The 12443-nt window shown below is 45.7% G+C and overlaps 1 protein-coding gene across 1 annotated transcript in view; it reads right to left on the reverse strand.

The window, feature by feature from the left end:
* Nucleotides 1-12443, reverse strand: part of LOC115100326 (nucleoprotein TPR-like) — a gene marked incomplete at its 3' end in the record, with an annotated part of 228078 nt that overhangs the window by 210061 nt on the left and 5574 nt on the right. The window contains exon 2 of the mRNA XM_029618746.1: nucleotides 11570-11674. Within this exon, the coding sequence (XP_029474606.1) occupies nucleotides 11570-11674 (105 nt within the window). The remainder of the gene's footprint in view (nucleotides 1-11569; nucleotides 11675-12443) is intronic.

The following is a 12443-nucleotide window of genomic DNA, read 5'->3' on the forward strand; positions in this document are numbered from 1 at the left end:
ATCTCAAAAAAGATATAATTGTGATGGAGAAGGTACAGAGAAGGGCTACCAAAATGATAAGGGGAATGGAACAGCTCCCCTATGAGGAAAGACTAAAGAGGTTAGGACTTTTCAGCTTGGATAAGAGACGACTGAGGGGGGATATGATAGAGGTGTTTAAAATCATGAGAGGTCTAGAACAGGTAGTTGTGAATCGGTTATTTACTCTTTCGGATAGTAGAAAGACTAGGGGACACTCCATGAAGTTAGCATGGGGCACATTTAAAACTAATCGGAGAAAGTTCTTTTTACTCAACGCACAATTAAACTCTGGAATTTGTTGCCAGAGAATGTGGTTCGTGCAGTTAGTATAGCTGTGTTTAAAAAAGGATTGGATAAGTTCTTGGAGGAGAAGTCCATTACCTGCTATTAAGTTCACTTAGAGAATAGCCACTACCATTAGCAAAGGTTACATGGAATAGACTTAGTTTTTGGGTACTTGCCAGGTTCTTATGGCCTGGATTGGCCACTGTTGGAAACAGGATGCTGGGCTTGATGGACCCTTGGTCTGACCCAGTATGGCATTTTCTTATGTTCTTATCAGCTGCCGGGCTTCCGCGGCCACTGGCTGGCTCTTGGCTCCCCCTTGGCGATTGATATAAGCCACCGTGATTGCATTGTCGGAAAGAATTCTGACTACTTCCTCTGTAGGAGAGGGCAGAGCGCTCGCAACGCTAAACACACTGCCCTGGTTTCCAGACTTTTGATAGACCACTGCGATTCTTCCTGGGACCACTGTCCCTCCACAGACTTCCTCAGGCAAACCGCTCCCCACCGGAGAGGCTGGCGTCCGTGGTCACCACTGTCCATTCGGGCACCTCCAGGGGAACTCCTCTGGATAAGTTGTCCGAGATAAGCCACCAAACAAGACTGGAGTACACCGTATCCTTAAGAGGGAGAGGTAAATAAAACTGTTCGAAGACTGGATTCCAACGCGAAAGCAACGCTGACTGTAAAGGACACATGAGCAAAGGCCCAGGGCACCAGCTCCAGGGTGGAAGTCATGGAGCCGAGAACCTGCAAATAATCCTGCACTCTGGGGAGACGGTTGGCCAATAAGTCCCCCGCACTTGTCCTTGTAGTTTTGACAATTCGGGTCCGAGGTAAGGAACACTCTCCCCTGTTGAGTGTCGAATAGAGCTTCTAAAAACTCCAAAGACTGGGTAGGCACCAGTTGGCTCTTGGCTAAGTTGATCATCCAACCAGTGATCGCAGGAGTTGAAGCACTTTGCGAATTGCCAACTGGCCAAGCGACTCAGACTATGCCCAAATTAGCCAGTCGTCCAGGTATGGATGCACCCAGGAATCATAGAAAACATATAGAAACATAGAAATGACGGCAGAAGAAGACCAAACGGCCCATCCAGTCTGCCCAGCAAGCTTCACACATTTTTTCTCTTATACTTATCTGTTTCTCTTAGCTCTTTGGTTCTATTTCCCTTCCACCCCCCACCATTAATGTAGAGAGCAGTGATGGAGCTGCAACCAAGTGAAATATCAAGCTTGATTAGTTACGGGTAGTAGGGGAAGTAACCGCCGCAATAAGCAAGCTACACCCATGCTTATTTGTTTTACCCAGACTGTGTTATTCAGCCCTTATTGGTTGTTTTTCTTCTCCCTGCCGTTGAAGCAGGATATGCATTGAAAGTGAAGTATCAGGTTTATTTGGTTTGGGGTAGTAACCGCCGTAACAAGCCAGCTACTCCCCGCTTTGTGAGTGCGAATCCTTTTTTCTTCTCCCCTGCCGTTGAAGCAGGATATGCATTGAAAGTGAAGTATCAGGCTTATTTGGTTTGGGGTAGTAACCGCCGTAACAAGCCAGCTACTCCCCACTTTGTGAGTGCGAATCCTTTTTTCCACATTTCCTCTTGCTGTTGTAGCTTAGAGTGATGTTGGAGTCACAGTAACCATGTGTATGTTTATTGAATAAGGGTATTATCTCCAGGCAGTAGCCGTCATTCTGGCGAGCCACCCACTCTTTATTGCCGGCCTCTTGATTTTATGGATCCACAGTGTTTATCCCACGCCCCTTTGAAGTCCTTCACAGTTCTGGTCTTCACCACTTCCTTCGGAAGGGCATTCCAGGCATCCACCACCCTCTCCGTGAAGAAATACTTCCTGATATTGGTTCTGAATCTTCCTCCCTGGAGCTTCAAATCGTGACCCCTGGTTCTGCTGATTTTTTTCCTATGGAAAAGGTTTGTCGTTGTCTTTGGATCATTAAAACCTTTCAAGTATCTGAATGTCTGTATCATATCACCTCTGCTCCTCCTTTCCTCCAGGGTGTACATATTTAGATTCTTCAATCTCTCCTCATAAGTCATTTGATGAAGACCTTCCACCTTTTTGGTCACCCTTCTCTGGACCGCCTCCATCTTGTCTCTGTCTCTTCGGAGATACGGTCTCCAGAACTGAACACAATACTCCAGGTGAGGTCTCACCAAGGACCTGTACAAGGGGATAATCACTTCCCTTTTCTTACTCGATATTCCTCTCTCTATGCAGCCCAGCATTCTTCTGGCTTTAGCTATCGCCTTGTCACATTGTTTCGCCGACTTCAGATCATTAGACACCATCACCCCAAGGTCCCTCTCCTGCTCCGTGCACATCAGCCTTTCTCCCCCCATCGAATACAGTTCATTCGGATTTCCACTCCCCATATGCATGACTTTGCACTTCTTGGCATTGAATGTCAGCTGCCATATCTTCGACCACTCTTCCATCTTCCTTAAATCCCGTCTCATTCTCTCCACTCCTTCCAGCGTGTCCACTCTGTTGCAGATCTTAGTGTCATCCGCAAAAAGACATACCTTACCTTCTATCCCTTCCGCAATGTCGCTCACAAAGATATTGAATAGGACCGGTCCCAACACCGATCCCTGTGGTACACCGCTTAAAACCGCTCTCTCTTCAGAGAGAGTTCCATTTACCATCACACATTGTCTTCTGTCCGTCAACCAGTTTGCAATCCAGGCCACCACCTCGGCACTCACTCCTAAGCTTCTCATTTTATTCACCAGTCTCCTGTGCGGGACAGTGTCAAAAGCTTTGCTGAAATCCAAGTAGATGACATCGAGTGCTCTTCCTCGATCCAATTCCTTGGTTACCCAGTCAAAAAAGTCAATCAGATTTGTCTGACAGGATCTTCCAATGGTGAATCCATGCTGCCTCTGGTCCAGCAATTCTCCCGACTTTAGATAGTTCACTATTCTCTCTTTCAACAGTGACTCCATTACTTTTCCCACCACCGAAGTGAGGCTAACCGGTCTGTAGTTACCAGCCTCTTCTCTGTTCCCACTCTTGTGAAGCGGGACCACCACCGCTCTCCTCCAATCATTCGGCACCACTCCCGTTTCTAGGGATCTATTGAACAGGTCACACAGCGGACCCGCCAGCACATCTCTGAGCTCCCTCAGTATTCTGGGATTAACTTCATCAGGCCCCATGGCTTTGTCCACTTTCAGTTTCACCAGCTCTTCCCATACATTTTCTACTGTAAATGGAGTTACATCTACTCCATTCCCCTCCAGTTTCTTGTTAACTAGTGACGGTCCTTCTCCAGGGTCCTCTTTAGTGAACACAGAACTGAAGTAGTCATTTAATATTTCTGCCATTTCTTCGTCTCTCTCCACACATTGATCCTTTCCACCTTTCAATTTCACTATACCACTTTGAACTTTTCTCTTTTCACTGATGTATCTGAAAAATGTTTTGTTACTACTCTTTACCTCTTTGGCAATCCTCTCTTCCGCTTGACTTTTTGCCATCTTGATTAATTTCTTCGTCTCCCTCAGTTCTACCAGATATTCTTCTTTGTGTTCCTCCTTTTGGGATCTTTTATATTTCTTGAACGCTGTTCTTTTAGCCTTTATTTTGTCAGCCACCTCCTTTGAGAACCAGATAGGTTTCATTTTTCTTTTGCTTTTCTTTACTTTTCTAACATATAGATTAGTTGCCTTGGTAATTGCTTTTAGATTGGTCCACTGTTGATCCACATCTCTCTCGTTTTCCCAGCCTTTTAGTTCTTCCTCCAGGTACTTCCCTATTTCATCAAAGTCTGTGTTTTTGAACATCAAAACTTGGGTTTTTGTGCTTCTTTTCCGTGTCCTTTTTGTGATATTAAACCATACCGTTTGATGATCACTGGTGCTGAGGTGGGCACCCACCTGGACGTCTGAGACATTATCTCCATTAGTGAGCACTAAGTCGAGTATAGCTCCTTCTCTCGTGGGTTCCATTACCATTTGTTTGAACAAAGCTACTTGCAGGGCATCTACTATTTCTCTACTATTATTAGATTCTTCAGATGGGATTCTCCAGTCTACATCTGGCATATTAAAGTCTCCAACGATCACCACTTCTCCTTTCTTTGCTATCCTGTGGATGTCTTCAATCAGATCTCTGTCCAGCTCTTCCTTTTGGTTTGGAGGCCTGTAAACCACTCCAATAAAAATGGATGCCCCATCTTTTTTTAAGTCGACCCATAGTGCTTCTTCTTTGCCCCATCTTCCTTGCAGCTCAGATGCTTGGATATTGTTTCTGACATATAGAGCCACTCCTCCCCCTTTCCTATCCTCTCTGTCCTTCCTTAACAAGTTATAGCCTGGTATTGCCGTATCCCAGTCATGAGATTCTGTAAACCACGTTTCCGTGACAGCAACAACGTCCAAGTCCGCCTCCATCATTAGGGCTTGCAGCTCTGGGATTTTATTACCCAAACTACGAGCATTTGTGCTCATAGCTTTCCAGCTTTCTTTGCTCAGGTTACTGCTGTTCCTGGACTCCTTTTGTGACCTATTTAGTTGAGTTTTGTTATCCACTTTTCTCTTTGCATTTGTGCAAGGGAAGAGATTAATGCCTCTGATGACAGAGTCATCCATCACCGTGAGCTTTTTCCTTTGGTTTCTGATTTGGAATTTCTGTATGCATTGGGTTTTTTCTCTCTTTTCCGATAACATTTCAGTCTTTTTCTCAAGGACTTCTTCAGAATTTAATACAGAGAAGGCATTTTGTACTTGTCGCACTTGATACAGTGTGTGTCTACGGAACACAGGTCTTATTCTACCAGAGCCCACTGAAATACTTTTAAAGTTCCTTAATGGCCTGTGTGAGTGGTGGGATAGAGTTGTGAGTTGCACAGCTTTTAATAATGGGTGTCTGTGGGTTACAGTTGTTATCCTACCTGAGCCCACAGTAAATCTCTTTTTTCTTGAGTTTTGGTTATTCAGTGGTAAGTGGAAATTATTTCCTGAATAATGTACCGTGGCTGAGACTCTCTTTATTGAAGATAATTCAGCTTTAAAGTCATCCAGCTCCTTTTCCTTTTCTCTGCGCAGATGAGCCGCCACCACAACCATTACCTTGGTAAACGTTCTGGGCGCGGTGGCAAGACCAAAGGGCAAAGCTCAAAACTGAAAATGGAAACCCATCACCGAGAACCTAAGAAATGTCTGATGGTCGGCCCAAATGCTTGTGTGAAGATACACTTTAGTTAGGTCCAGTGACACCAGAAACTCTCCTTTTCTTACAGAGGCAATGACTGACCGTAACCTCTCCATGAGAAAGCGTGGCACCCTGAGGCAGCGGTTTACGCACTTCAAATCCAGAATGGGTCGAAGGACCCCTCTTTTTTGGGGCTACGAAGTAAATGGAATAACGCCCTTTTCGCTGCTCCGCCTGAGGAACCGGGGTGATAGCGCCAAGTTGCAGAAGACGTTGCAAAGTTTCTTGTACTGCCTGTCATTTCTCTTCGCAACCGCATGGGGAGACCAGAAACTGCTTTGAAAGGCAGTGTGCAAAATCTAAAGTGTAGCCTTGATTTATCACAGTAAGGACCCACTGGTCAGACGTCACCTTGACCCATTCCTTGTAAAACAGGGACAATCCGCCCCCGACAGCTGGAACAGAGGAATGGGTCAGCGTTCCTTCATTGGGAAGACTTGGCCCCAGATGCGGATTGGATAGCCCTGGTTCTGCCAAAGCGTCGGCCACGAAAGGGCTGAGACCAGGACTGTTGGCGACCGGACGCTTGCCGAAAGGAAGAAGCTGGAGCTCTGGATGGATGAAATCTCCGATGCCCTCTGAATCGAGACCATGAAGAAAAGGAGCCCCTCGACTTGGGCCTATCCTCTGGCAGTCTGTGAACCTTGTTCTCCCCCAGGGATTGAATCATATCCTCGAAGTCCTTGCCAAAAAGCAATTTACCCCAGCTGAGCCTTGGAGGAAATATCCGCCGACCAGCTTCTTAACCACAGGAGCCGTCGAGCTGAGACTGTCGACACCATGGATCTGGCCGGTCCATAATAGATCATAAAGTGCATCCGCACTATAAGCGATCGAAGCTTCCAGACGCCCTGCTTGCTGTTCTTCTGCATCGCAAAGACCAGCATTAGCCTGTAACTGCTGAACCCAGCGAAGGCCCACTCGCAAGGCAAAATTGCTGCACATAGCTGCCTGCACTCAGAGTGCCGAGACTTCAAAAATGTTCTTGAGCTGCAGCCCAATTGCTACGTTACCTTCCATAGCCAAAATCATAGAATCTGTTGTATTGCATCAAGTTTCCGACTACATAAACAATAATATTTTACATAACAATCATGGATTCAGAAAAGGACACAGCACAGAATCTTTACTTATTTCATCATTTGACACCATCAGAGGATTTAACTCTGATACGAACTACATCCTTGTGTTAATCGACATATTCTCAGCTTTTGACACTCTAAATCATGATATTTTGCTCTCCAATTTATCACAGATAGGCATCACTGGAACAATTACAATGGTTCTCGTCCTTCATTTCAAATCACAATGGGAAAATCAAAATCTGAATGGTACAGCAGCAAAACAGCTGTGCCGCAAGGCTCAGCACTTTTGGCCCTCCTATTTAACATATACCTTCTACTCTTATGCTGTCTCTTAGCTGGACTGAATTTAAACTTTAAAATCTATGCAGATGATATACAGTTTACTGTTCCATTCTCTGAATCTTGATTCAAAACCTTTTCTTTACTACAACTCTATTTAACGACAATAAAGACTTGGCTATCCCATAATAGAATAAAACTAAACACCACAAAAACAGAGCTAATCTATTTATCAACAGTACCGGTTTCAGCTCATCAACCGCCTCAAACCTTCACATTTGAAAACCAACATATACCCATAAAATCCCATGCAAAGAATCTAGGAATGATCATTGACTCTAGACTATCAATGACTAACAACATATCAGAAAGAGTCAAAAAATCCTTTTTTAAATTACACATGCTTAAAAAACTTAAACCCCTATTACTATCATCCGACTTCCGATCAGTTTCACAAACTCTAATTCTAGATTACTGCAATTCCTTATATTTAGGATTACCCTTATCTACAACACATCTACTGCAGCTTGTTCAAAATGTCACAGCAAGAATTCTATTCAATCTGCCACGTAAAGGTCATAACACCCATATTACAGCAGCTTCACTGGCTCCCAGTATCACCTGTCCATCATTCACAATCTACTATACAACTCCAACTGTATCTGGCTTTGCTCCTTACTGCAAATATACAGACCCACCAGACAACTCCGTTCAATGGACAAATGTATACTAGAAATTCCTTCTGTAAGAACTGTAAGCCTAGCACTAACCCGAAAACGTGCCTTTTCTGTCGCAGGTCCGACTTTAGGGAACTCTCTTCCTGAACAAATGCGTTTAACGGCAAATTCCAAAGAATTCAAGAAAATTCTGAAAATCTATTTACAAGCGCTTATAATACACAATAATGATTATTCTTTATTACTGAATTTGAACTGTCTTTAAGACTAAACAATGTAAATGCGATGTATTTTAATGTTTGTTCATTGTGGTATTATGTTTTACTGTAAACCGCCTAGACGGTCAGATTGCTGCCTCATTGTGCGATATATTAAAAAAAAAAACAAAAAAACTTTTAAATAAATAGACTTTCTATCCTGCAGGTCCTTCAGGGCTGTTGCACCCATATCCGGGATTGTGGTCTTTTTGGTGATTGCGGACACTGCCGTGTCCACCTTGGGCACCCGCAGTATGACAATTGCTTCCTCTGGAAGAGGATATAGCTTATCCATAGCCTTGCTATCTTTCAATCCCAGATCCGGGGTATCCCATTCTCTATATAGCAAGTCCGTGGCAGAAAAATGGAAAGGAAAGGAAGTAGCCGGGCTCCTCAGACCCAACAACACTAGGTCCATGGCCCCTAGCCTGGACTCCTCTGGCGGCCCATCTATACCTAGCTCTCCAAGAATGGCAGGGATAAGCGGAGCCAACTCCTCCCTCCTAAACAGACGGACCACCTTAGGGTCGTCTCCTTCCACAATGTGAGAGCCCCGTGCTGGATCCTGTGGATGTTGATCAGGGTCTCTATCCACCCCCATTGGAGGCTTGCCCTGCGGGTCCTGTCCCCTGGACCCGTGGAATCAGTATTGGTCTGATGAGCCCCTGTAGCAAAGGGCGCTTAGGTTTGAGGACCCAGAGACTCCCTTAGACTTAGACTGCTTTAGAGAAAGAGACTTAAGACCACTAGAGGAAGTTTTACCCCCAGCCTGCAGCTTCCCTTCCCTCCTGGCTTTAAAAGCCTTATGGAGAAACAAAATAAATTCTGAGGCGGAGACAGAAGCCCCCTCGGGGCCATCCTCCGTTGCAGGTGAGAGAGGCTGAAAAGGTTCGCTACCTCCAGGAAACCCTGGCTGAGGAGAGAGAGGAGGCAGGAGAATCCCCTCCCTCATAGCTGCACGAGTCGCTAATCTAAGAGATCCCAAAATGGCCTCCGTTCCCGCGCTCAGCGGGAACTGATCTGCCTCAGCTGATCTCGGTGCAGCTAACATTGAAGGAGCTCGGGCAGCCTTGCCTTTAACCATTTTCGCGGCCCCGGATGATCCCTCCCCCCGGTAAGACAGGCCCGAGCACAGCCCCTCCCCGAGAAAGACGCGTGCGGGCCAAGCCACATGCGAGGCACGAGACGAGCGCGGCAGCAGGCCTGAGAAAGCTAAAATTCAATTCTGTAAAAAAAAAAAAAAGAAAAATAATCGCGGTCCGCCCAAGCGCCGAGTCAGGGAGGGAAGAGAGAGCCGCAGCGCCGGTGACACTGACAGAATATGAAAGAAAATCAAAACTTTTTTTTTTTTTTAAAGACTTGCCCAGCAGTGGTCCATGGTCCTGATCCGGCAGGGTGGAGTGAACCGGGTTCCCTGGTGTCACAGTCAGAGCTGCTAGTAGTGAAGAAGAGGGCCCTCGACTCTGTAATGCAGCTGCCTCAACCACCAATGGGGGGATGGTCCCCTCAGGACCTTACAAACCCCCTGGGAGGCTCAGGACAGAAACTGCTCCTTTTTTTTTTTTTTTTTTTTTTTTTAAAGTAAAAATGTTTTACCAACCGAACTCTCTCTAAAACTTACAGAACTCACTACTCTAACTCCACTAAGCAATCAGCACAGACTGTAGGCCTTGCACCTCCACCATCTGCTGGAGACAGAGAAATACTGCCGGACTGTAGGTGGCACCAGCCTAGATAAGGCGGAGTTTTGTTTTGAAAACTTCTCTGTCTCCATCTGCTAGAGGGGGGGCAAAACCCAGGAGTCTGGACTGATCTGGGTACGTACAGGGGGATCTACATTTCCAGAAGACTAACATGGCAACCACACTACTTCATTCATGAATCTTATGGGAATTCGTGCCACAGATTAAGTGATAAAGATTCAGAATAGACAGACCAAAGCCAGAAAGAATTCAAGACCTAATCGCAACTCATCCCTCCTTGTCTTCCAGTTTAAAATGAATCATTTGTCTCAGGAATACCCCTGCTCTTCTACGAGCAGCACTAAAACAGGGGAAAAAACCCACTAGAAGTCTACTGAAGCTACACCTGGGGGGGAATTCTGCACAACTATAAAATGCAAAATCCCCTCCCAGTCCAAATTTGCATTTCTGCTGAAGAATTTGGGCAGCTGGCATGGCAGAACAAGAGAGAAAAGCAGTGAAGAAGGAGCCACTAAGGTCATCCCATATGCACACCACGTTCCCCACCACCTTCAAGACAGCGGGGACGGTGGAGCCGCTTCCCCTGCCACCTTCTTCCCACGCTGTCCCCAGAACAAGAGGCCCTCGGAGTCTGAGCCGCCCTAATGCCCATGTTGTCAGCACACCACGGGGAGAGAGTGTGAAAGGGATACGCGCTAGGGAAGGGGGAGAGTTACAGGAGATGAGCTGAGGGAGAGAGAGAGTGACTGCATAGGAGAAGATGAACTGGGGTGGGCAGAACAGTCCTTTGTCTCATGGGTACAGCTTCGGGTTTTCCAGGATTTTAAAGCAAGCAATCCGCTGCTGACATCTGAAACAGACCCTGCTGTGTTACTGCAGGTAGGGGTAAGTGCATGCAGTCCAGAGAACCCCTTGAATTCCACAAATTGCTAAAGCAACATCCCCCACAACCAGGAGCCCTAAACATAGAGTGTACTATTGCAGTACCCTAGAGACATTCTGTACCAAAAATGCTTTAAATCTGCACAAGAACTTTATTCTGCGCTGGAGTTTAAAATGACTTCAACACAAATGATTATAACGTACTAGTTTGCCAGATACAGCATTATTTAACAGCATTTATACGCTGCTTTTCAATTTATAAAACAGCTATTACATATTAAAAATTTAAAAATCAGCTAATAAACAGCCCTATACCAGAAAATTGCTTCAACACTAAGATATAGCCTGGGTTCTTTCCAATGTCACCCCCTCTTTTCACTTTATTTACTGCATGAACTGACTAAAATAAGCACGTCTTCCATGCCTACCTCACTATTATCACTATTATCACCATGCCTACCTCACTATTATTGGTTATCTTTCGTTTACGTGAATTTGTTACTCTAGTTTTTTCCCTCTGTTAAACTGTAAACCGATCCGATATGGTAATCTACTATGAAGGTCGGTATATAAAATTGTTAAATAAATAAATAAATATTATCAATTCTCCTGCCTTACGTCACTTGGCACAGCAGCAGGATGCACAGAAATGGGTCTTTTTTTATGCCGGATTCAGGTGTTAATCAGAGCATATGCTGGCTAAGACCAAGAGCTCTGCTTCATGCCTATCTGTCTGACGTGCTGGAAGTGAGCTCTCTCAGGCATAAGGCAGTGCTGCTCACCTGCATAGGCTAAAACATCCCAGCCGTCCTGCCTCAAGGGCCACACCATGCCTGGGGGCGGCCTGGCAAACACAGGATGCCAAAAGAAAGTTGGGGAGATGTTAAAAACATCTAAAATATGCAAATTTACAGCTCCCACTCAGTATTGCATTGCAGCTGTCCACGTTACTTCTAGTGCAGTCACAATCTATATGGGAATATCTCTTGCTACTGCGCTATTGCCAGCAGCAGCAAGAAACTTTGTAAATGAAAGCATGCACTACCACAGAGGTCTTATCACTCCAGTCGGAGCTTTTGCACGTCAGGCTGGGTTTTATGGACCAACAAATGGCTGCACTGTACTAAGTTCAGATGTCTACTTACTAAGCTTGACAAGTTGTTCCCTCAGATTCTGACATTCCTGGGACTCTGTTACCAGTCTCTCTTGACTCTGCGCAAGTCGTTTTTCTACCTCAAAGTACTGTTGCTCTGAAAAGAAAAAAAAAATACATAGGTCTACAGATGTGCACTCTGAAGGGAAACTCAGCCATAAAAGTAAACCACAGAACAGCTTCTCTCTACAATCAAATTACAATTACCACCAACTCACAGGAGAGCAGCAGAACGCCATGGAAATGTGACAGCAATTCATCGCTGCTCTAAAGCGTTTAGAATCTGTTAGTCCTGGGGGAATTCTGTGCGACGGGGGAGGGCTGAATTTGTGCAGAATCCCCCCCGGCGCAGAATTGCCATTTTCTGCACAGAAGTGCCAAATTCTGGGCAGAAAATAGCAGAGGAGACCCTGGCATGCTGCAAACAGAGCGTGCGAAAACGAAGGCCCATGTGTGCCGTGGGACGCGCTCCGGGCCCTCGTGTGCTGCGAATGAAATGTGATCCACTCACGGCGAAGATGGAAGGCCCGGTGAGAGAATGTGTGTGTGTGTGAGAGGAGAGGGGAGGGTGTGTGTGAGAGGGGAGGGTGAGAGAAAGCATGGGAGGTAAGGGGGGGGGATGCTTGAGTGTGGGTTTCAGAGAGAGGGAACCTATATGAGGAGATATGAAGGAGTGTGTGTGTGTGTGTGTGTGTGTGTGTGTGTGTGTGTGCGAGACATTGGGAGCTCGTGTGCATGAAAAAGGGATTGTGTGTATGTGAGGGTGCGAGCCTGTGTGAAGGAGTGCATAAGAGAGAGACATAGGTAGCCTGTGTGGATGTGTATGCAAAAAAAGAAGGCCCTGTATGAGGGGATGTGTGTATGTG

Source organism: Rhinatrema bivittatum, chromosome 10, assembly GCF_901001135.1.
Source record: "Rhinatrema bivittatum chromosome 10, aRhiBiv1.1, whole genome shotgun sequence".
Taxonomy (NCBI): Eukaryota; Metazoa; Chordata; class Amphibia; order Gymnophiona; family Rhinatrematidae; genus Rhinatrema; species Rhinatrema bivittatum.